At 40.8% G+C, this 25,691-nt stretch overlaps 1 protein-coding gene and 1 long non-coding RNA gene across 3 annotated transcripts in view; one reads left to right on the top strand and one right to left on the bottom strand.

Annotated features, from left to right (window-relative positions):
• Positions 1 to 25,691, top strand: part of alk (ALK receptor tyrosine kinase) — a 393,824-nt gene that overhangs the window by 99,731 nt on the left and 268,402 nt on the right. The window contains exon 1 of one of the 2 annotated variants that reach the window (XM_031321259.2): positions 21,947 to 22,178. The exons of the other annotated variant lie outside the window; for it this stretch is intronic. Within the exon in view, the coding sequence (XP_031177119.1) occupies positions 22,043 to 22,178 (136 nt within the window). The 5' untranslated portion in view covers positions 21,947 to 22,042. Of the gene's footprint in view, positions 1 to 21,946; positions 22,179 to 25,691 lie in introns of those variants that run through there. 2 annotated transcript variants of the gene reach the window in all.
• Positions 19,702 to 24,728, bottom strand: LOC118493729. Its single transcript, XR_004895694.1, has 2 exons — positions 24,533 to 24,728; positions 19,702 to 20,357 (listed from the first exon to the last, which is right to left on the bottom strand). It is a non-coding gene; the product is annotated as an uncharacterized LOC118493729 (long non-coding RNA).

Genomic DNA, 25,691 nt, shown 5'->3' with positions numbered 1-25,691 from the left:
TTTTTCAGGGGGCATCTTTTACTCTGCCTTCTTCATCCACATCCTTCTAGTAATGGCCACTGAGTAGTGCTGTTTGGGCTGGTGCCAAGAGTGACATTGCTGATGGAGGAGTCAGCTTTGTCCATTCATTTTCCGCATTTAGCAAACATGACACCAAATGCTAAACAGAAAACAGAGTTAGTAAACATGCTCTCTATCAATGCATTTCATGGCCTTTCTTATACATTCTTGGGTATATTCCACCCTACAGCCACTGTTATCTCTCATTTTTGTACATTAATGTAAATATGTAAATGCTAATACTGATATGCCAGTACTAGAATTCTTTGGATCTATAACTGTAAAATCTATAGGCACTAAACATAGTGTAAAGCTGATGAGAAGTCAACAATCACATCCCACACAGAAGCGTTTGAAGCGAGAAGCAATTCCTTGCTCACTGAGGGCAATCACCTCAAAGAGTACAGATTTGATTCATGTTACTCTGCCCTTGTGCCTTCATAGCAGGTCTCTGTGTTAGGTCTGAGAGCTGCATGATTCGTGCACTACCTACAGGATATACTGTTGTTTCACAATGTTCAAGGTTCAGGACTATAAAAGACAGTGTGAGTGTCTATAAGTGTGTGTAATGTAACAATGCCTGTCTGGTTCTTGGGCTGCATCAACAGGCCTAATTGTTTTCCATCTTCGTATCGTATGATATGTAGCTGCATTATGGAAAAGAAATATAACGGTAAAAACTTGCAGAGTCTCTACTTTTTAGACATTTATGTTTGAGGTGAGAGCTTTCTGGAATGTTGGGATAGTGTGGAGGTAATTGGTATTGGACTTCTGGCTCACTAGCCCTCCTCCTGCCACACCACCACAAACTTCCACCCCACCCACCCAAGTAACCTGAGTTGTAGAGAGGTCCTGGAGAACACCGTGTGGCTGCAGATAAGGGAACACTGACAAATGAGTGTGAGCTTGTTTTTCTGAGTTAAAACAGAGAGCAGGGGGAGACAAAATCTCTGCTGACAAAAAAAGGTTTGGAGGAGGCTATGAGAGCACTGACAAAGAAAAGAAAAGCACTTTAGGGTGCCCTGATAGAGAGGGTGAGGAGAGTGACAAATGAGATGATTTTAGAATGGACAATAAATCTGTGTGTATACTGTATGTACAAACATGCTGCATGCCCACATAGCTATGCATGTGTAAATGCATGAACATACACACAGGATGCAAGAGTCAGAAGGGGGCTAAACAATTTACAGAAGAGCTGTAAGGTTATAGCGCTGTAGGTTTAACGTTAATAAATGTCAATGCAGACACCATGATTAGTAATGAAAATAAAGGGACTAAAAACAAAATTCACCAAATTATGCTTAGTCTTTGTGTTTTTATAACGAACCACTTTGCAATAAATGTAAGCAGACAATGCTGTAAATAAAAAAAATAGTGATAGAGGGTAAAGCTGATTGAATTCTATATTTTATATATATCTTAATTTAAATCTCCTAAATGTAATGAAAAGATCCAAATCAACAATAAATTGTTTGAACTACTATGCAAACAGTTGCTTTATTACACATCCAGCAGTAAGCAACATTAGCATTCATTTGAAGAAATCTTTTTCTGGCCACCTGGTGAATGTAAGTCCAATATTCCCTCTCCTTTAGGCACTGATTTGCTCTCCATCAACTACTAAGGGGAAATACCTGGCTCTGTAGCTGCTAAATACTCCACTGTGTTCACCGGTTAGTCTCTAGCTTGTCTCTCTACCCGAGTCAAAAACCATAAAGTTGCGTGCCGTAAAACCAAAACAATAAGCTGAAATAGCTAAAACGCTCGAGTCGACAAGAGCTGCAGATTCCGGTGATAATTCTCGGTGTGTTTGTCACTATGCTCGACCCCTTTCCCATACACATAATATTTTGATCCTTTTATTAATTGAAAAGCATGTCTCATTGCAGCTTTAAGTGCTAACGACTGCGCTAGAATCAACACAAGAAAAGGATTTGGACACAAGATGCCGTTCTAACCACCTTAGGGTCGATAAAGAGAACCCTTCCTACAGCACACCCTTGTGAAAAGAAAAAAAGAAAATCAACTGATTGTCCTCCACCACCACCATTCACACTCCCATAAAACCATAGTCACATAATAAGATCTACTTTTGATTGACTGCTGCATCATGCAGAGTAACGATTATCTTGCATAACGCATTTAGAACGAGACAACATTCTGTCCTGTCTTAAAACCTTTATGACGGAACACTTGTCTTCCTTTCACCTATGCCAGGATCAGACTACACAAATTCAGCCCGATTTTGACCTGACAGACACATCGCAGATAAGCGTTCAAAGTCGTGCCCGATAATGAGGGTCGGGACCGACAAACGTGTGCCGTTACCTCTTGTAGTGTGACATAATCAATCAAAAAGATCAGCGATCTAAAGTCTGGGACGCTTCACAACCACAACGCAGAAAGTCTATCATGTCAGAATTTTTTGTCTTTTTCCGCCTAGTGTGACATGTTCTACCACTGTGTTCCTTGACATTGACCAATAAGAAGAGAGAGCGCTCTCTGGTGCACATATTTTTACATGGCGAAAAAGAAGAGACGCTACGGCTGCTGTCTGGTGGAGGAAAGATACACGCGGCAGGGATCGCCCCGCTTCCCAGCATTGCACGCTAGTTGGCTAGCCACTAGGAGTTATCTGTTTCTCTTCACTTTGACCACTGACAAGCAAAGAAAACAGGCTACACTTCTACAACCACGATGGCTGCACCTGATTGGACGAACGCTACACGTGGGATCCCGGATTTCAAAACAGACCACAATTGCAGCTTGTTCAGAATATATATGAAAATAGTTCACCGACACATGTTTCTGAAAACATGTTAAGCGAGAAATGGCCATGCAGTTGCTGAATCTATATTTATTTCAGATCGACAACGGTCAGTTTAAAAGATTTTCGTGAGTTTTTGAGAGGCTGCTGCTCCACCAAAGCGTCGACCTATGAACTTGCGCGTGATCTTCATGACAACACGTGATAATTGGTCTGGGGGCTGGTCGGTGTCATACTTGTAGCGTTGCCTCTCTCTTCTGTTCAAGAGCACAGCAAGCTATTTTGGCAATATGTCTGTCTAGTCTGACATAGTGTCAAAACAATCGTGTAGTCTGATCCTGGCATGCCAGGCATCGTGCTGATGGCAGATTTCCCCTTGCTGCTTAAGAAAGACCTTAACATAGATGTAAATATCTATAGAGCCTATGAGACACATACTGTAGATGGATAAAATGACAGCAGAGTATTAAAACACCTTTGATGGCAGGTGTGATTGGTTATTATGGCCTGTTGGTAGTCCTGACATTGTCTGGAAGAATGACAATTTTTTACTTGTGTCTGTGAGATATATACAGAGGATTCTGTAATAATACATCATTACTGTATAAAAATAAACGTATTCACAGATTTGATGATAGTAATTACATGTGGCAGGAAGCCTTATTATCTCGCCCAGAAACCTGGACAAGAAGTTCCCTGGCACTGCAGTTTAGTTTCCTGTTAACCCCTGTCGCCCTTCTTGACAGGTATGGCAGGTGCCACTGGTCAAACTTCATCTGGTTTGCATATGATGCATTACATACTGTATATTCTGCACAATCTTCTCTTCTTGCAGGGGACAGAAATAGTTTAGGAATCATAACCAGACTTGTCTAGGTACGGAGGTTGGTGTGAACACAAAGGACAAAGAAGCTATTTAGTTATATTTTCTGCAGGTTTAATGGGAGGCTTATATAATGGATTCAGAATGGTGTTGTTTCTGATGCATAGTTAGAAGTTTCATTGTATAGCAAGTGGTAGTTCATGAGGCCAATTCTAACCCTACAGTCACATTAGCTACAAAAGACAGCAACACACACTCATTTGATGGGCGTTCCTAACCTAGAGTAGCCCAGTGAGAAGGAATGAGAGAGAATTATAAGATAAGCAGCACTGACAGGTACTCTGTTCACAGTTCAATAACCCAGTTTAATTGAATGGAAATCATGTGCGGCAGAGATAACCGCATGTCTATCTAAAGTTTAATCGATTTGTTTCTGTGAACGTTTGACGCGGTGACGCTTCTGTATCGATAGTAGCATGCTATTGCCTAGTATCTGCAAGAGGTCTTACAAGTCACTTCAGAGGTATTGTCAAGTCACAAGAACAATGTTTTTGGATTTAAAAGTATTTATTTCGATAGGGGTAACAAAATATATGTGATAAAATGCCAAACGTATCAGATATATACAGAAATACAATGTACTGAAGCGTTTCCGCCATCTTGAATGATTTCCTTTGACTCAAGCAACCAACGTACATACGTCACGCTGCCCTTACGCTGCCTTCACTCCGACTGGCAGTCGCTTTGTCGCATCGCTCAGCATTTGCTTTAAATAGACTTCTTGTCTATTTTGGCCCCGCCTTGCTCGCTTGTCGCAGGCAAATGGCCACTCCTATTGAAAATGAATGGCAGCCTGCCGCTTTGTCGCTGTCTCTTGTAGCTAATGTGACTGAGGGGTGAGGTATAATGCAGTGCTAAATGTAGGAAAGCAGTAGAAATAGCGTACTTGGTATTTTTTTACTCTTGAGATGATGCTCTATGACTTGTGACTTGTGAGATGTAGTGATTAAACGATATTTAAAGCTGCAATGGAACAGATGCTTGCATAGGAGAGTGTGAGACACAACAGGCTCCCCCCTGATTCTATGTGTCAAAGTCAGAGTCAGAACTGTCTTCATTCCCATTGGATACAATTAAACTACAAAACTATTCATGGGTGACGTTGCTCTTGGTGATAATTGGGCATTACAGCACATGACTGCTAGAGAGTTCTCATTCTTACAACCGCTACAACACACTGACTTTTTCGTAACCAGCAATTCATATTAAAGATCAGAATTTACACATTAACACAATATTACCACTCCTCTATATACCATTTAAATACATCAATCAGTTAAATACTATTTAAATACAATATGACATGAATGCTCTCTTGAAACTAGGGCTGTTACGAAATCAGATTTTCACTACACGATTCGTGTGGCTAAAAGAATTCAATTATTGTGAAATCTACAGAAAATTTGAAAATAAATAAATAATGATATTTATTTATAAATATCTTTATTTAATTCCTTTTTAACTTTTTAACTTTGTTTAAAAGTGAGTGTAGGGAGGTGGACAGAGTGTCTGTAACCATAACTGTAAAATACATTGGAGGCTTTTTTGGCCTTTATTGGATAGGAAAGCTGAAGACAGGATAGTGGGAGAGAGAAAGGGATGACATGCAGCAAAGGGCCGCAGGTCGGACTCAAACCCGGGCCGCTGCGGTAAGGACTGAGCCTCAGTACATGGGACGTACGCTCCATATGTGTATTATTAACATTATATTAGTATTTGATTTTTTTTTTTAATATCACGCTTATTGTCAATACCAGTATATCGCAACCACCCAACAAAAACCCCACTGTCACCTTAGATGCAGAATTGGAGCAATAATAAATACATTTGGCTGTAATGAATCCTTTATTAATGAGTTACAATGCTTTACTACTCAGCTACGGTAGTTTAATGTACTTACATCAAGTTCATCATCACGTTTGCACAGGGGTACAGTACGAGGCAGGGATGGAAATCTACATGTTGAAACATAGCAGTTGTATTCTCTTGTTGACCCTTTGAGCAACCCATGTAAAAAGCTTGTAAGTAAAACTGTACATATAAAGTCGCGTGTGTTATTCAGTTATTCAACATTGCAGCATCATTGGTATTCGAAAAGCATTTTTACAGTGCAAAGAAGTAATCTACAACAGCACTAACTCTGCTGATGTCTTTACTGCTTGGTTGTCATTTTCATGAGTGAATTCATCCTGTTTACAGCTCACAACAGCGAGTTTATAAAACTATGAATGACAGTGGCAATTACTCATTCCCAGGACAGCCTGCATCAAACACTGACAGTTTACACACACATACATATAGAAACTAACAATTCAACTGAGACCTTAAAAGAGCTTGATGCAGTAAAATAAAAACAAATGGATGTAATAGACAGGCTTTTCCTGTTGGGATTCAGCTATTAGACAGGAGCAGTTCAGGTCCACAGTGGTTTCTCAGCAGCATGTTTGAACTTGTCTTATCGGTCTTTAATCTAATCGGTTTCCCATTGGCCCAGTTTGTGGTTGTCAGTCCCAATTTTAAATAGAAGATAGACGATGGTAAATTGCTATAGATAGTAGTTAAAAAGAAACAGCAGATCATAGTAAAATGGTCGACTTGTAAGCTAGGTATGACAAGCATGAAGAGAGGAATGATGAGAAATTGAATGGCCAAGCCAAATGCTTTTTCTAAGGCTATGCTTTGAGACAGGGCCCATCATTTCTGTTAGAGAGCATTGTTGTATTTTCTCTGCATAGTGATGACTGAAAACACAGCTGACACAGAACATTTTGGAAAAAAGGAAGGATACTAATGACATGCTGACAGTTTTGACCCCAGTGTCTAAAAAAAAAAAAAAAAAAAAAAGGATGGGAATAATTCAGTGAAATAAGCTCCTTTTTCACATCGGGACAACAGCATTTTTAAATGAATAGGTGTTGACGAGTGCTCCACTTCCATCACTTCAAATATCTCATATTTCAACACTGTAAAACTGAATGTGACAGGAATATTTCTCCAGCTTAAACAAATATGCAAGGAAAACATGACAGAAGCAACTTTGTTACATTGAAAGATGTTCCTTTTCTTGGGCAGCAGCTCCATAAAGACTTTTAAGTGGTATTCTGCTTCAGTACAACAATTTGATCTTTTAAACCACTTAATGTGGTAGGCCTTCACGGGCTGTAAACCATCGGAAATTGCTTCCACCGATCTGTTGAGTCATAATTAACGTCCTGGCTTTTTTTTCAGCTCTCAGTGTCCATTACTGAAAATGGGCAAATTGCTTCCAAAGAAGTCTATGTAAAATGTTTTTGGCCAGTCTACTTTATTTTTCATATTTCCAGGGGAAACTGACTAGCTTTTAGCATTAGAGCAGGGGCAAGTGAACACCATCATTACAGATACCAGGAACAACCAATTATGGATCAGAGCTTGTGCTATATGCCAGGTCATTGCAAGTTGTCCCTTCATATGTACATAAAAGGTTTGCTGACCTGTGTTTTCCCGAGCTAAAAAAAAAATTTAAAAAGCATGAAGACACAAATTGTGCTTACACGGTTGTTATGGAGCACTGAGGTTGCTTAAAGTTTGTAAAGTTTCACAAAAGTATGGAACTTTTACTCGTTTAGACCAGGAGATCCTGCTCGATATTTCTCGTCCAACAACTGGAATGTCTCCACCCCTGACATGTGTATCTGGCCCCAAGTAGTAACAAGCCCCTCAACTTCAAATGTCTTTTTTCTTTTGACAACTCCACTTATTTTGTTGCAGTGTCTCATTTCATTGCCAAATCCCCAAATTTCTCCAGCTCGCTTTTGATGTCTTGAAACTGTCTACAATCATTTTGAGTTTCAAAACAAGGATCAGAGTGGTAATTGGGGGATTTGGGCTGTAACAAAATTAGGAGTCTAACTTTCAAGCTGCACTAATCCACTTTTTATATATTAGCTATGACTCAAATGACGGCCCTATTTTAATGATCTAAGTGCACGGCATGAAGCGCCTGGCGCAGGTGCATTTAGGGCGTGTACGAATCCGAATTGCTATTTTAACGGCGGAAAAAAGGGTCCGTGCACCAGACGCATGGTTCAAAAGGGTTGTTCTTAGTGTCTTAATTAATCATAGGTGTGTTTTGGGCGTAACATGCAATAAAACAATCAGAGTGTCATCTCCCATTCCTTTTAAAAGCCTGGCGCGTTTGTACGTTGGCGCATTGCTATTATGATAGAGGATTTGCTAAGCAGGAAGGAGAGATTTTCAGGAGAAGGAACTGATCTGCTTGTGCGTGAAGTGAAAGCGCGCGAGCAGATTATATCATAATACTATTTCACATTGTAATATTTTTATTTTTAATCTTTTGCATGTTTGTGTGCTGCTGCGCGTCCCTGCGTGTGTGTGTGTGTGTAACAAGCATAGTGTTTGTGCGCTGTGCACGAGCCTAGGCGCATTTTACTAATGCGCTCTTAAAATAACAATGAAATGCTGCACTGTTGACTTTAGACCAGGTTTTTGTTGGTCAATGGCGGGATCACTTTCCGCTTACTCAAGATAGCAATACGCCAAGAATGCACCTGAACACACCTCCCTGTAAGACCAGCACGCCCATGGGTGCACAGATGGGCGCAGGTGCATTTGCTATTTAAACGACGTGGGCGCTGGAAATTGACAACTGCATCAGTCTTAAACTAGCAAAGACATTTGGGTCGGGCTTTGCGCTGCACCAGGTGCAAGATAGGGCCCTTATGAAAGCTTGTAGCGACAAACCCACAGAGAAATATCACCTGTGGGTTCTATAACTCAGTTCCCCTTCTCGGCGCAGCATTTTAGCGCCTTTTGAGCTAGTTGTTTTAGTTGGGGGCTGAGTTAAACGACTTGACACTACCTTACCAGCACCAAACAGCAGGCAGACAAGCTTGATGCATAAGTACACTGTTTGTATTAAGGCCATTTTTATATTTTTGGACATCTAGCTCAGATTTGTAAAATACAATATTGGGGTTGTTGTTATTAAGCCCACTGGGAAACGGTTTTATTCCTGGAGCAACCACTGATTACAGCTAATAATATTGCAGTATATATATTATAATAAAAATAAATTACAATGCAAATAACAGTGTCTCAGTTCAAGTATTCTGTTAATAGGACACTGCTTAGGTGAACCCCTTGCCAGACAATCTTTAACGCATCATCACTCAGTCCCCGGCTGAGGCCCATTAAATCAGCTGGGTGGGATCTCCCCTCTGTCCATGAGCTGCCCTGCGAAGCACCACTAAGCATTTAGTCTCGCTTTGCCAGACCCTCCTCCAAAGCGCGCTGAAGGACGGTCTGGCTACTCCACGTAGCATCCAGGGATGGGAGTAAAATGTGCTCTGGTTTAATAGCATTTCTTTAAACCAATCATAATTGTCATGGGCGGTGCTAAACGCTGCACAGAGCCGCTGCAAAATAGTTGTGCGAGAGAAAACTCAGATTGGACAGGTAGTCTAGCTAGTTGTCTCAATTTACCATGCAGAGCCCTGAGGAGCAGTTAACAATAGTCCTCATAAATCCACCGAATTTAAAATTCCAACACAAAGAAAGCGGAAGGAAACAGAAAATACATTTTCTGGAATTTCCTGCAGCACCTGAGCTATCCTGGAGGCGGAACGCGAAGGATATAGACTACTAAGCATTAAACACCTGTTTCTTGCAGTAACCAGTCTACGGCAAAAGCCATTACAGTCAAGACCAAAGAAGTTTAACCATCACCTTCTTGGAAAAAGGCTGTCGGACTGTTAACAGGTGAAGAGAATGGATGGATGAGGGGAGGATAGAGAATGTCAAGGGGATAGGAAGATATGGGAATGAACAAGAGAGACTGGGAATGTGGAAAACGGGTTGTTACTGAGAGGGAGAAATAGATAGTGGAATGAGGTGGAGGAAGAGACAGGGTTCTGGGGAAGAAGATGTCAGTGCAGAATGGAAATAGATGGAGGGTTGGAGATCAGGTGGGATAAGATACAGAGAGTTAAAAGGAATACAGCTGGAAAACATGGGACTAGAGGAAGTGTTCAGCTAAAGAAATAGATTTGCTTTAGGGTCTTGGAGTGGTATAATGGAATGTCATCCATCCATACCATCCTTCAGGGACTTCATTAAATGTATTAACAAATGCAAACTGGGACTCATTTGGACCATACATTAGCGTTAGGAGTGAGAATTAGCAGCTGTGTTGCTTTGAGGTCCTTCATTATTTATGCCCGATCCATCTATAGAAGTGAGAAAAAATGTTGTTGTTGACAATGTGGCATCATAGCTAGCTTGACTATATTGGTTCAGCTTGTGCACTGCCATTACTCTAAACATTTTGATCCACAGGGTCAAGCAGTCATTTAACTTTTAACTCTTTTAACCAAAGTTCCATTCTTGGCAACAACCCCTCATTTGTTTTGCAGCAGGCAATTTGTCATAAAGGCATGAAACAAAGCAGAATGAGCATGTACAATTTACGCAAATTGCAGCAGCTGAAGTGTATCATTTTCTGACATAGATTACAGTATTCAGATGAATAACAGCAGATTGTGTTACTTCTCCCCCATTGGGAACTATACAGTAGAGGATAGAGTGACTCGCCGCTGACGGGTGCCACACTTATGGCCTCGCTTATGGTGTCTGTGCAGAAACGCAGCGGTGGGGGGAAGTGGGGCACGGTGGTGGCAGTAGTGCACAACACTCCGCTCAGCAGGCAGATTGGGGAGCAGCTGCTAAGAGCAATTTGTTAGACAAGTCAGATTGTTGAGCACTGGCGAGAAGGGCAACGGGGCCGCTTTACCTACTGACTCTCACCAAGGATTTTGTCTCTGCTGCAAAGCCACTGGACTCAAAAGGCAGTCAGATGGTGGTGGTTAGGGCCTGGCGAGGTGCTGGCAGCTGGGGATGTGGTGCAGCAGTATCACGGGTGCTGGGCTGTGTTCTCTTCCCGCCAATGGATACCCACTGCTGGTGCCAGGAGCAGGGGGAAGTTAGTGGGGCATGCTTTAGTAAACAGCCAGCTTGATTTAAATGCACAGAGGGAGGGGCGTTGTGTGTTGTCCTGGAGGATCTTTCTTCAAACAGAATCTGTGATTGTTTTAATGTGTCACTGGTGGGATAAATGTTCCCTCTCTCTTTTATTAGCAATGTTAGATGCTGGATAAGCATTTGGTGCCATAGAGTGCCTGAGCATCTGCCATGTCTGTGTTGCACTTCAGAAGATAGCTGCTTTTGTGAGCAGACATGTGGTTGTGTAAAGTATCAGTTTAGCACATTGCTAAAGTCCTACATTTGCATGTTGTTTGGTTTTATTTTGTATGGATATAGAAAGACAACAGGGGGGGGGGGGTATCCAAGGGGATAACATGTAAAAGCGAAAAACACTTTTTTCCAACATGGTCCCTGATGTAAGAGAACAGGACATACAACACATGCAAACACATACAGTCCTTCTGAGGTTAAAACAATAAAAACTACACATCAAAATACCAGATGAAACACCATGAACTACAATGCAATAAATTACCCTGTCCCCAATCTAGATTTTATTTTCCCCTAATCATCTATTTTATTCCACAAGTAGACCCTAACTTTATATCTAAAATCCCTTTTCGTTGCTGCCATTTTGATATGAAGTGGAAAACTATTCCATGAAATAATTCCTGTATAAAAAAAGGATTTTCTTGCTTCACTATTCACACATGGCACCTTACATGAACGGACACTGGCCCTAGTCTCATGGGCATGTTGAGTGCGCACCATCAAAATCTGAAATTCTGAATACTTTGGGGCTACACCATTAATAATACTGTACATATGATTGAGTTTAAGTTGTTCAACCCTAAGCTTAACAAGCAAGAACTCAACCGTCTTAAACTCATTTCTTCCCACATGTACCTAGAAGGTTTAGACATTTTGCATAATCTGCATCTTGTTTTTCATTTTCATCGTCAGACCACTGTATGCTGAGCATGCATAGTCAAAATGACATTGAATGAGTGCTGAGACGAGGAGTTTTTTTATTTTGGAGTCAAACTGCCTTGTATTACGGTATAAGAATTTCAATTTGCAGGCACTCTTGTTCAGTAATTTCTCTACAGTGGAATATCCTGACAGTGTCTGATCCAGTGTAATACCTAGATATGTAACAGAATTCTTTGCTTCAATTTCATTTTTGTTGCATGTGACTTTTAGTGTGTGTTTACTTTCAAGTTCTTGCTAAACAGCCAGCTTTGCAAACACACAGAACTCCTAATTGTGCTGTGTTTCCCCCCGTAACGGATTCAGAATATAAATCATGCACCCGAAACATTTTGGAACAAATGTGGGTGATTAATTCCTTTTATTTTGTTCAATTCCAACATGCAGAACACATATTGCATTTCATTTGCCAGCAACTTATAGTCGACTGCTGAGATCACACCCCTCATTCCCACAGTTAAAAATCACTGCTTTGCCAGTGGCTTGTGTCAAAATATAGATAGATGTCTAAAGCTATTTAATTCAATAAGATTGATGCCCATTAACTTCAAACACACACAACAAATTGACAAATTGCTCATATTGGGGGAAAAACTCATTACGCCACTGTAAATGAGCCACCTAGTACAAATTGTAGGATATCTGAATAACCGGATAGCTAGGGCTTGATTGCTAGTTTATGGTTAACGGAGCTTGGACATCCTCTTCTAAACATGGTGAACTGTAAATACAGTACACTCTTTAAAACAACAGTCCTAATTCACCTGCTCTCCATGCTTCACTATAATACACTTACACATTCCTGTGCAGACTTTGCTGTGCTGCACCATGAAAAAAACAGACTAAAGGGAGAAAAATAGGCATAGCCTCACAGAAGAACATCTTGGTGTTTTATTATGCCCCAGTTGACCTGACTTAGCTGTACTTTTGCATGCAAAGTTAGCACAAAGTGCAGCGCAAAATTGTTGCACAGAGTTTTTGCCACCGGATAAAAGTGTTAAAGGGTTAAATGGTAAATGGTTTCGGTAAATGAGGAAAGTGGGAGTCAGCATAGCAATTATAAATTATTATAATATTTTGAGTTTTCAGTATGAATTTGTACATTTAGATGGTTAGACCTTCGCACATAGTGTGATAAAAGTGGTTTCTTTCATTTGCCGTAATGTAATTTATTTCCATAATATAATCTCTCTGTGGGGCAGTCAGAGGAATAAAGCATCTAATAGTTCCTCATCAATTGCTTAGAAAAATGTGTGCTTTAGCCACAGAGACCACTCTTGGGGAGTTATGACAATAGATCGAAGAAAGGTTTTGTGAAATATCTGTTGACAGTCTGCAGTGTTTACCAGGACTTAAAGAGATATTTTATTGTGTCAAGCCTGCTCACAGAAGTGATGCATTTTCAGATGTAGCTCTTTTTTTATTTCATTTTCTTTCTAAAAGTCCTGCCTATAGGTTCAGATGAGGGGATATTGATTTTGATTGGCTTCAAAGACACTCCAGTGAGTCTGAAAGGATCCCTAAGAGACTCTTTGACACCCAGGTCCAACGCTTTACCCTTTCCCATTCAGGGCATTAGGAGTTCCCACAGCAGTAATGGGGCAGCCATTTACTCTCTGTCAGCCTGGTAATTGAAGCAGGTTAAAGGAAAGCGCTTTGTTCTGCAGCAGGGCATGTTGAGCCGCGTTATGACAGACGAGTGATTATACTTTGATGGTGTGCTTTTGGTTATGCACGTGTGTTTGCCTCAGATGTACCAACATAAATATACATGTATAGTATGACATTCAATGATGGTGTTTCTTGGTCTTTTTTTCGATTGGCTATTTGTCCCAATGTGCATGTGTTTTCAGTAGATTTTCTGTTAACAAGCATGTGTTGTTTGCACACCGTCACCCACCTTGTCCCCATCCCGGGCCTGGTAACATGGCAGCTCGCCTCAAAGACACCGCTTCACTTTTCCCTCTTGAACCTCCCCGGCTCTTGGGCAGCGCTGGCAGCTGTCAGACACAGAGTGGCATGCAGCGAGGCGTCAGACATTCTGGCATTTGCCCTCTCTCTCTGTGACTGCAGCTGACTGACAGTGACTGCCAGCCTGACAGTCCCTTACCCATCATCCCCGTGGCCTGGGTTTCAAATGTTATCATTACTGCAAGGAGGGATGTCATCATTTTCTTCCCTTGGAACATGGAAGCCCTCACAGCGAAAGTGGCAGCAGTGCAGTGGCATTCAGCATTGTGTGAATGACAAGATATTATAGCAGCTGTAGCGACAATGCTTCATGCACACTAGGGGCCATAAAAGTGATTCATACGCTGTCTCCCTCTGTTTCCAGGACAAATGTAGAATTATATGGTTCAACCTTCGATGCCCTTTGGTTGGAGAAATGAGCTCACGCCTGTAGACGGATTTTGCCGTATAAAATAAATAAATAAAAAGAGAAGGAAAGCTGGAATACATAGGTGCGAGAGAAGTAGTGGTAAAATACTGAGCGGGAAAATCTTTAAAGGGAATTTCTTTCTCTCTGAGAGGCAGGATAACCAAGGCCAACCTTCGTGCCAGCCAATCAGAAAATAGTTCAGTTGTCAATATGGCCTTAATCGCTGTACTGGGGCCTGGGTTCTTTTTTTCTCCCTGAAATGTCAAAATTACAAATGAACTGCAGGAATTCTTACCATATAATTTAAAGGAAAGAGACAGAGGGAGTGCATAGTTGATTTAATGGTCAACATTGGCGGAACAATGAGGACAGATGAATGCTGAATGCTGGGAGAAGAGCTCAAAGTGATTACTTTGTGAATAAAGGAGATGTGGAAAGCGACCCACTGCCACAATAAAGTAGTTCAGCTGATGGTCTCCTTACTGGGACAGGCCCATATCAGATTAATGGCAAAGGGAAGGACAACAACTTAGATTATTATTTCCCCTACCCTACACTCCATTTGTCCACTTTTCGTCTCTTGAGTGCGAGTAGCAGAATAGACTAGCAATGTCCGTGATTACCTGCTTTCAATTTGCTCTCCTTTCCATTGTGCTGCAGCTGCACTGTCCATGAGTCAAACACACACACACACACACACACACACACACACACACACACACACACACACACGGGATTGCAGAGCCTCTTTTTTATTGTTGACTGCAACCAGATGAAAATTGCCACCTGAGGAGAAGAGTTAAGGATGTGGCACTCGATGGGGAGTGCCGTTCAGTGTTAAATTCACTGGCGTGGAAGGACTTGCAGCATTGTTTTCTTTTTGGACACTTTATATGCTCTGCTGCCATAGCATAGCATGGTTTTTTTAACTGTCCCCTCAATCACAGCACAGCAGGGGAGGCAGGGAAGGACCTTGTCGCTCTATAAGACGGTTTACACGGAGTGAAATATTGCTCTGTTACCTTGCTTACACATGGATAAATGTACAAGAATGCATGCACATGCCCAGATACTTCAACACTCACTGACACTGACTGACATTCACACACCCAGTCCTTTACTCCTCCTTTCTTACTCTTACCTACGCACACATATACATTCACTCAGGCTGTTTTGCTATGAGCAGAGAGAGAGGAAAAGATGAAAAATGAGCCAAATAATGTCAGACCGAAGGCAGCACCTATCAAACGCATCAATGGGTCCAAGGTGTGCAAGGACAGGGTGGAGGTTTTATGACTGCTGTTGAACATAAATAGTAGCTGGATGTCTGTGGTGGAAGGATCTCTGCGGGGACAAAGAAACCGCACATTTTGCAGAAATTAAATGTGAATGCTCCAAAACCAAAATCAGGTTCTTTAAAGCAGTATCCATCTGTAAACATGCTGTACACAAACCAGACATCACGTACACACATTGCTGGATTAATCTGCTGGGATGCCCCGTGGCAAAAATGAGCTTCTGGGTCCCTACTACTAATTGTTTATAATGTTTATGACACGTTCATGACAGTGTCATGTCACTCTTATGTAGATACCTTCAAGTAAAGTGTAACTGAATATTTTAAGTGGGTTATTTGTGGTCTGGTTTGTTTAAAATGTAGATGTAGTTTATATGGTCACATAATCCTAAACCAGCATCCCAGTTTGAGGCCTTGATATTATTCACGTCAAAAGTTAGTTCTATCCAACAGGGGGAGCTGCTGCACATCCTCAGCCTGTCTGACTCCTTGGGGCCATTGCACTCACACACACACACACACACACACACACACACACACACACACACACACACACACACACGCACTCAATACATGCACCTACTCTCCACTGTTTGGCAACAATTCTTACAGATATTGATCTGTGCAGGCCATACCCTTGGGCAAGGTGATTTTACATTTATCTCCCCCCACTTCTCCAACTCCCCAAAGCCCAGTGTTGCGTTCACTGCAAATTGGGGGTGAGGAGGAATCCCACTGGATTTGTCTCTGACTGCTTGTCAGTATTGCTGTTGCCAGTGTGTGATTGATGAATTAGGTCAATTGTGCATTAACATACACGTGGAAGACACACGTATACAGGCTAAATCTCTCTCTCTCTCTCTCTCTCTCTCTCTCTCTCTCTCTCTCTCTCTCTCTCTCTCTCTCTCTCTCTCTCTTTCTCTCTCTCTCTCTCTCTCACACACACACACACACACACACACACACACACACACACACATACATAAACGTTCAATCATTGGCAATTTTCCTGTGAAAATAATCACAATCTTGTGAAGATATCGATCAAAGGATCCCTGTGACGCTTTCTCATCTGTTTCATTCACAAAAGCCTTGTTGTGAACCTCAGGGGTGACGGCTCACGTCCCTGTGTGAGTGGAGATATTTTATTAAAAGATAATTTACCCCTTAGCTACATGAGGGATAAAAAACAGACACAGTATTGATCAAACATACAGACCCTTCACAGCACCTTATAAACCCACTATATTGTTTTATTTCACTAAAGTGCCATAATGACAACTTTTGAACCTCAAAAAAGGAAGGAAAAAACTGAATTTGTTTTTATCACATCATACAATTATGCCATATTATAGGTGTGATCTTATATTTGATACATATATCACACCTAAATTAGTCTTTCATTCAGTCTGAAAGGTTTCTGCAGCACGGTGAAGCGCGGCTGTATCATCCACCAATTATCATGTTGAGAAACACTTCAGAAAGACTTCAGGAACTAAATGCACACAAGACTGTTTGATGTACGAGCTTTACCGGCTCTGGCAAGCGCAGGAAGTGTGAAGAGCTTTACCGGCTCTGGCAAGAGCAGGAAGTGTGATGTTATAAATAAGAATCCAGGAAGCTAATATGCTGACTCGTTTTGATAATTCGTGCCTGTATGAGTGCAACAAATAAATCATCAAACACCAGCTCAGGGGAACTTCCAAAAGTTCAGTTATCAAAGGCTTTATTTCCTGCTTTCTGGTGAGTTTTCATTTGAAATAACATACTGTACACCATCTGCCTCTTTTAATGACCTGTAACACCATCCACCAGTACAGATTCCTATGCTATAGCTACAAAAACAATGACAAACAGCTTATGCTGCACTGCATCTGACATTGACTGAGTAAACACCAGCAATAAGTGATGGTCTCACTTTATGAGTATGCTATCTTGTTATCAACGCCATTACTTAAAGTAATCATGGATAGCTCACCTGTTTGAGTGTGCGACCCATGTAGAAGGCTCAGTCCTTGCCGCAGTTGCATGTCATTCCCCCTCTCTCTCCCGACTCAAGCTGCCCTGTCTAATAAAGGCCTAAAATGCCCAATAAAGAATCTTAGAAAAAGAATTAAAGTAATTATGTTAGGGTAATTATTTATCAAAGAATGGACAAAATCACTGGAAATCAAATCACCCAAGTGACTGAAGATTGTTCACAACAGTGTCTTTTTAAAGGAGTTGGGAGTCAAGTTAGTTATTCTAGTCTTTGCAAGGTCACTCAGCTTAAATAGATAAAATAATAAATAAATAATAAAAGAAATACTAAAACAGAAATACTAAAACAGATGTTTGGATGCAAATGGTTTAACAAAGAAACTGAAGCAAAAACCGTTCTAAGAATAATTTTTCTAACAAATCATTATCATCGTCATCATGACATGCCTAGTCACATGCCTGCTCCCCTGCCTGGCAGTGGCCATGGCCAGCCAGTTCTCCTCCTTAAAGGTCTACCTGTTGCTGCACAATGCCGGATGCTGTAGATCAGGGGTCATCAACTACATTTTTCCAAGGGCCAGAATTTTTCTAAGCAGACACTCCGGGGGCCGGACTTCCTAATACGCCCATTTTTGTTCGAAATGCTTTATTTATATATATATATATATATATATATATATATATATATATATATATATATATATAGTTTTTTTTTTTTTGTTTGTTTTTTTACATGTATTAGTGTGAGCAAACTCCTAAAAAACATGGAAACTCCATACTGATAACTGGCTCTTTAAGTAGAAAAAGATCTCAGACTAGGAGGCAGTTCACTGAGGAGTGATGGTTAAAGTCTGTGATTGGGAAACATGGTTGTAGTATGCAGCGTCCTGATTGGTGGAAAATGCTTGCAGAAAGAAACAGCTGTTGTCAGGTAAGAATGTCACTGTCAACGAGGCTGAAGCGAAAAGTTGACGTGGAAAAGCCCAGCTTTAATGATGAACGGACTGATAAGCAGGCTATGTATTCGTCACCTATGCCCATTTGCAATGAAACCATTGTTGTTGCAAAATAATACAACCAGCATCATCATCAAGAATGAAGAACGCAAACATAATGGTCGCGTCATTCACATGCATATTAAGTAGCCACATGTATATGTTTTGGTCTTAATACATCCATAGGTTTACCCCTCCAGCGGAGAGGATGGCTCGTTCAGCCAGCAGTTAAATTTATAAGAATTTGTCCAAATTTCAAGATTCCCAGCAAACTAAGATAAACAGTTAGACTACAAACAGACAGCTTTTGTTTTAGTTTGTTTGTAAAAATTCTCTATTTGCAGAGTAGAGCTGTGTTCGCGTAAAACAGCGCGGTGGACTGAGCAGACAGAGCAGATTGAAATATCGAATATTCTACATGTTTATGCCTGTCTATACAGGTGAGTGCATTGATAAGTATTGACTTTTTACTCACAAAGGTTTTATTGTAGCCTACTTACAGTAACGAGACTAGCATGAGTTGATCTGCCCCAGCGGCCATTGGTTATCTTCTTAGTATCGTTCCCAGTCAGGTACCGCGTGTTTTAACGCACACACATCTCGGCTCAGCTGTGTGTGTGGAGAGCAGGTATCTACAGATTCCCGGCATGTGAATAGAGATGCAAATACAGGGGGCTGGGTTTGTGCTCTACCTGTGTAATGTTACCTGCTGTAAATGCTTGAAATGCTAAATAACAGAACGCATTTTTTCCTCTTTACATTTTCTGAATCCGTGATTGTTCTGCGGGCCAGACTAAAAGCTTTGGCGGGCCAGATCTGGCCCGCGGGCCGCCAGTTGACGATCACTGCTGTAGCTGTTGAAGCTATTTCAGCCCTTGCAACAAACGTGTTATTTTTGCACATTTGGCAGCATCCGTCTCTAGATTATTATTATTTTTGGTGCGGTAAGTTACTGCAAGTTTTACCCTCCCTCCACTCTCGCCTTCATCTCTCTCCCTCTCCCCATCATCCTCACTGTGCCCACCACCACCATCATCGGCTACAGGTGCAGCAAAAGGTCCTGCAGCAAACATAGCAGTACGTTTTACACATTCGTGAGCATCTGCCTTAAGGGCCCACAATTTCTCTGCGCCTCCTTTGTGTTTTGTCTTATGTATTTTGGCAATCTTTATGTGATGGACCAGGCCAGTAAGAAAACAAAAAAGAAAAACAAATTGGCCGATCTACCTGTTTTATGGGCCAGTTAGACAAAAGAAAAATACAGTTGTGTCCGCCTAAAAGGCACGTCGGCCTACCAGAAAAGTGGCCAGTCTGCCAGATGGCAAGTTCAGTCCTGCATGTATAGTAATAACAAGTAGACCTGACTGATGGAGAAAGAAGGGATTTTATTGCAGTATTGCACATGCATGCTGATGGATGTTATTAAAGCCATGTCTGAATCTCACACCGCTGTCGGTAAACTGAAAGGATTTTAAACATTCTATTGTTTTGTCAAAATCAAATAAGCCTCTCATTGAGAAAGGGGGTATTGTTCTTAATGTAAGACTGTTGCATTGACTCCCAGCTAAAAAACAAGCACTCTAGCCTGCATAATGGGGTGATAACTGCTGCAAGCATAACCATATACACTATATTTCTGGTGTAAGGCAGTTTGTTGACTATTGACACACAGCAGGGATAGTATAGGGCCCGGAGTTTACTCTTTACTATTTTTGTATTTGCAGAACATTGACAAAATTTGAAATTTGGTACAAAATTCCCAAGAAATCAAGTCAACTACATAATCATGACAGGTGTTAGACAGCGTCAGCCCTTCAGTCGAACCCACCCTGAAATTGGGTTAAACAAACATGTTCAGCTCTGGTGATGCTGGATTACAGCCTCAGCCTCTACAGTAGCAGCATCCAGGTGCAGTAATTTGTGTGATGTTGATGATAGGGTTGTTGAGAGGGACATGAGGGTGGTGTAGATTGCCTCGAGTGGGGTCAGCCTGATGGTAATGACACTGGGACACTCTAAATCTGGAGGGTGACAAGGGGAAAGAGAAAAGAGGCAAACATTGGAAGCTATTGGCTTCTGCATGGGTGATAATGTATTGTGTGTGTGAGCTGAGTGGCTGTTTTGGTGTATGTGTGCAAATATATATAGAGAGAGAGAGCTTGCATGCAGATGGAGGCAAGGTAATTGTGTTTCACCCTGCCTAGTCTCTTCGCTGATGAGTTACTACACACAGCGCCTGACCAGCGGGTGGGTGGAGGGAACCACAGGAATTAGAGAAGTAGCAGGATACCATTTAAACATCACAATGTGTCTGAAAAAGACTGTGTGGTTTAAGCCTCCTGTTGTTTTTGTGGCCTCTTAGCTCTCATTTTGCCATTTTCGGGGTGCAGCGTGAGTTGTTCCTTTGTGTATATACAAATGCATGTTTTTCATCGATAGTAGGGTAATTGCTACATATGGACAGGGTGCAACACAACCTGATCCCTGTTTAATGTTGATATTTGGCTTTAGTGTAAGCTCATTCAGTTCCCTCTATGTCCAATAAAAGTCGGATTGGTTTTGTTATGCCAATAGAAAATAATTTAAATACATTTGCTGTTGCTGGTAATTCTCTTATTGTTACTGGCAGCTGAATCTCTTCTTTTTTTTTTTTTTTTTTTTTTTACTCTGGATGTGTCAGGATTCTCTGCCAGGGAACATTTTTGTTAGATGGCACTTGACACTAATGGGGGAGTTTGCGCAGGGACAGCCGCACCCTGCCAGCCATGGAAGTCCCTTCATTTTAGCTGCATATTCAGTCTGTGTTTATGTGAGAGACATGGTGCAGTAGGACTGATCAATAACAGGGAGGATGCAAGGAGAGACTGACACACACACACACACACACACACACACACACACACACACACACACACGAAATATTTACTTACACTACACACATAACTCCAAGAGGTCTTGGGGAAGGTAATGGGATTATGGATCAATACAGAAGTGTAAAGACTGAAATAACCCTCTGATCTGACAAAGGGAGTATTTCCTAGAATGTGACAGTGATATTTTCTGTGAGGTGTGACATAACTGCATTAGTCATATAGTATGTTCATCATTCATCTGTTTTTCCACAGAGAACATACCATTGTACATGCCATTCTGGTTTTCATTTAATATCCATGCAGACGGATAAATAATGTACATTTATTTGTAGAGCAAAAAAATTAAACAAATTTTGACCAAAGTTCTTCCCAGAGAAATGTATTACAATTATGAAATGAAAAGTATATGTAGCCTATAGCAACAAATGTTGACCAAAGATCTTTACAGAGAAATTCAAAATATAGCCTAATTAGATCATTTAAATGAAAAAAAATAGATAAGTAAATGTAACAGACGAAATAAAAATTATATTTTTTGCATTGCAATACAATAAAGTTGTGGAATTCCTAAGCTGTTAACGTTACATCTTTCCAAAGCAAAACGTATTTGATGCTCCTAGCTTTTTTATTCGATTTCTTATCATGGTTGATGTAACCAGGGCAATGCTATCCAGCACGTGACCCAAATTTAAACACCCCCTTGCGCGCGAGCTGCAGAGCCATGCTGCAGAGAGACGTTTTTGGCAAGTTAGCTAGCTAAAACTGCCTGAACGTGAGGGAGCTTTTTTCTCAACAACACCGCATATAAGCTGCTCATAAGCAACGACGTGGCAATGAAAACAAGTGGGGAAAGGTGGCATTTGAAGCATAAAGTTTCCAAAGTGTACAAACTGGATTTTCTTTCTAGCGTCGTCTTCAGCGAGGGAGAGATGAGTCAGCTAGCAAGGACTGCACACCTGCTAATTAGCAGTAAGTTTACTGAACTCGTGTTTGTGGGCTGTACTTGCTGTTTTACATAAATGTGTAAAGGAGTTGTCTGTCATGGTAGGTTTATTACTTTTAGGCGGTGCCTGTTGAGGTGTCTATAGCATATATTGTCGGTATATTGTTGCTTATAGTCTAAAAGAGAAGACCCATTGGAAGCGAACAAATTGTACAGCGCCATTGTTTTGACGATTTACGTTGCCTTGTTGAAAAATGCTACCTAATGTGTTTTTGTTTACGTCAGTATTATGACCTAGGCTATGTATTTATGTTTATTACAAACGGGTGGAAGTGCACTGTAAGAATACAGAGCTGCTGTGTTTGAGTCAAATTTGATAAATTGGCTCAAACTAGGTCTGTCAGTCGATCAAAACATTTCATTGCCATTAATGTCAAATTAATCGCACATTTTTGTATCTGTTCTAAATGTAGGCCTACAAAAGTAACACCTAAATAAAGTGTCTTACTACTTTAAAGTCTCTATCCACAACACTTGAAGAAAAGTCACTTCATCACTAAATCACTAAAGCCAGTTCACCTGTTACTCTCGTTATTTCCTTTTTCCAAAAACAGCCAGGAGTTGAGTTTGCATGAAAACAAAATTATGACTGGTGTGTTATCTGCATGCCAATGTGCCATGTTCTTTGCATGTGCAAAAACGTTTCACAAAGTTTTTCCCTGCACAGTCAGTGCCATAGATTACATTCAAAATATGGTAACATAATGCCTTGATCTACAACGGGGTATCACCCCCATTTTTAGGTAGATATACTGTAAATCCCCCTAATCAGAGGTGGGTATACTATATGCTCCTTACTCCTGTACTCCTTTTAGTCCAATGTTTTTGTTTAATGGAATGTTTTGCTGCTCTGGTTGATTCCAAGGTTGTGACGGTTGTTGTAATTATATTATGTAGATAGTCTGCTGCATGTACAGGCTGCCAGCAACAGCTAGTCTATAGAAATGGAGTTGCCAAGCTTAACATTGAATTTGAAGAGCCTGGTCACGCTTTTTGCTGTCGGTTGATGTGACATTGTTCCGCTACTGGGGCACTAAGCTTTTCTCGTCATTGCCTGCGCATAGACATTTTTTGCCAGTGACCATTTGCAAAATCAAAATTACTTTTGGATTTTTTTCTTTTCATTTACATGTAGGTAAGTCTTGCACAGAGCAGCTTAAAGACAGACAAGCAAAGAAACTCACACATCAAATTAAGTAACCTGGTTTGTTTTTTAGGATGGCATTTGAGTGTTGGAACATAAATTCATGTACACCCGGCTGAACATGTCAACAAAGAAAGTTAAAAAAAAAGAGGCTTTTATACATACAATTACGCAGAGATACACATTTGGAAATATATAGATAGACACAATACACACACACACACAGACACACACACACACACACGTGAATCTATATATTTTACGCATGCACACTCCCTCCCTCCCAAATTCTTCAGGTGCTCTCTTAACACACATCACATAAACACTCCCACTCAGATCAGCAAGAATGTAGCATAACGACAGACCTGGACTGTGAGCAAATTCAGCTGTCGTGTTTCTATGTGAAAAGGATGTTTGCATTAATGTTTAATGCACAGTGGAGGCATCCTGCAAGCTTAACCAGGTGCAGCAGGAGGGCCATCACATTGTGAAAAGAACAAGTGTTTTTGAGAGACTGGTCCGCCAGTCAAACTTACCTATAAAATGATAAGAGCATTAAAACTAAAACCATCAATTTGTCCACGATAGATTGTTTACTGTGCTCCATTTTCAGACTTTATCATTATGTCGAGCTACAGCAGCGAGCATAACTCACTGCTTACTTTCAGCAGCAAGCTAATGCAAGAGGAGACTGTGGAACTGATACATCTGCACAGCTCATGAATGCATTACTTATCTGAGCTGTATGTTAAAAGGGAATCTGCCTACACCAATTGCATGAGTTATGAGTAATCACTCCATTTTAATCCACCCACTATCTTGTAACCATTACCAAATATATATTTATATTTCCACAATATAATGGTCATTTTTTCTCACGTCAGCATGGAGAAGGGAAGTAAATAATCCACAGGGAATGACCGGGTTTCTTGTTTAAATGCTCATTTTGTACCACGCAAGTCAGCACACAGATTGATCTGTGGGACTGCCTTTTACTTTAATAGTCATTACTATCGCATTGTTAAGTAAGTCTATAGTCCCTGCAATTCAACATGACAATATTGCATCGGGATTGCATGCTTTTACTGGATTAAGTGAGTACTGTATGTTTTCAGATCAAACACTAAAACAACAAATAAGTGGCCAAAGTAGGCAGAGGGCAGTGTGGTACAGTACTTACACAAAGCTCCACTGAAGAGATGTCAAGGGGCAAACCGTTGAGAGGCAACGGAGATGATTTCCTACTACTAGTGGCTGTCCTCTCTGTAGTGGAGGGGAGACACACAGGAGAGTATCAGATTTCATGGAGAAAGAGCGAGACTGCAGGTGTGAAGAGGGTAGGGTAGATTATAGATTTTGTTGGTACGATTGTAGTCTGAAAAATAATCATGGTTTCATGATTATTATGCATTAATTAATTTCACTGCTACTGTATGAAATTACATGAACTAGATTTTAATGTGTTATTTATTGCTGCCTTTTGAAACAGAAATAACAGTAACAGTTTTGAATGTTTTGAAAATCATTACATGATCAGTCATCAACCTTTTTAATTAAATTTATCTGGAAAGATTAAAGACTAGAGGTGAATCAGTCACACCACAAACAAAGGCCAAGTTGGCAATAGGGATGTAACGGTATGAAAATTTAACTTCACGGTTATAGTGACCAAAATTATCACGTTTTTCGGTATTACCGCAGTGTTTTTAAAAGTGTGTTCAATATGTTCAGAAAGCACTGATAGGCCTACACGAGCTGAAATAGTTTAAAAAAATGTGTTTATTATATTACCAAAATATAGGCAAAACCTTATCAAAAGTGCAACATATGCCCATGCTTCAGACTTAGTCCTCTTAGAGGGCTGATAAATGTCCTGAGCGCTGTCATCTCCTCCCTCCGCCATGATTCCAACTTCAAGAAACACATGTTGTAGGCTACCCAGTACGCCTGCGCGGCAACTTCAGGAGACTGAAGCTGGGAAGGATTAAATTGCCCATATTATGGTCATTTTCAGGTTCATAATTGCATTTAGAGGTTGTACCAGAATAGGTTTACATGGTTTAATTTTCAAAAAACACCATCTTTTTGTTGTACTGCACATTGCTGCAGCTCCTCTTTTCACCCTGTGTGTTGAGCTCTCTGTTTTAGCTACAGAGTGAGGCATCACACTTCTATCCCATCTTTGTTGGGAGTCGCACATGCGCAGTAGCTAGGTAAGGACTACTAGCTAGAAGCTAGCGCTGCTAGCCTCGTTCTCAATGGCAAAACACTGCTACAACACTATAGAACTACTTACATGTCCCTCGTCTGCAGGTATTCCACGCAGAGTTGGAAG

The sequence above is a fragment of the Sander lucioperca genome, chromosome 18 (genome assembly GCF_008315115.2).
Source record: "Sander lucioperca isolate FBNREF2018 chromosome 18, SLUC_FBN_1.2, whole genome shotgun sequence".
In the NCBI taxonomy this organism is placed as follows: domain Eukaryota; kingdom Metazoa; phylum Chordata; class Actinopteri; order Perciformes; family Percidae; genus Sander; species Sander lucioperca.
The sequence above is the reverse complement of the archived record's forward strand: the minus strand, read 5'-3'. Positions and strand labels throughout refer to the sequence as shown.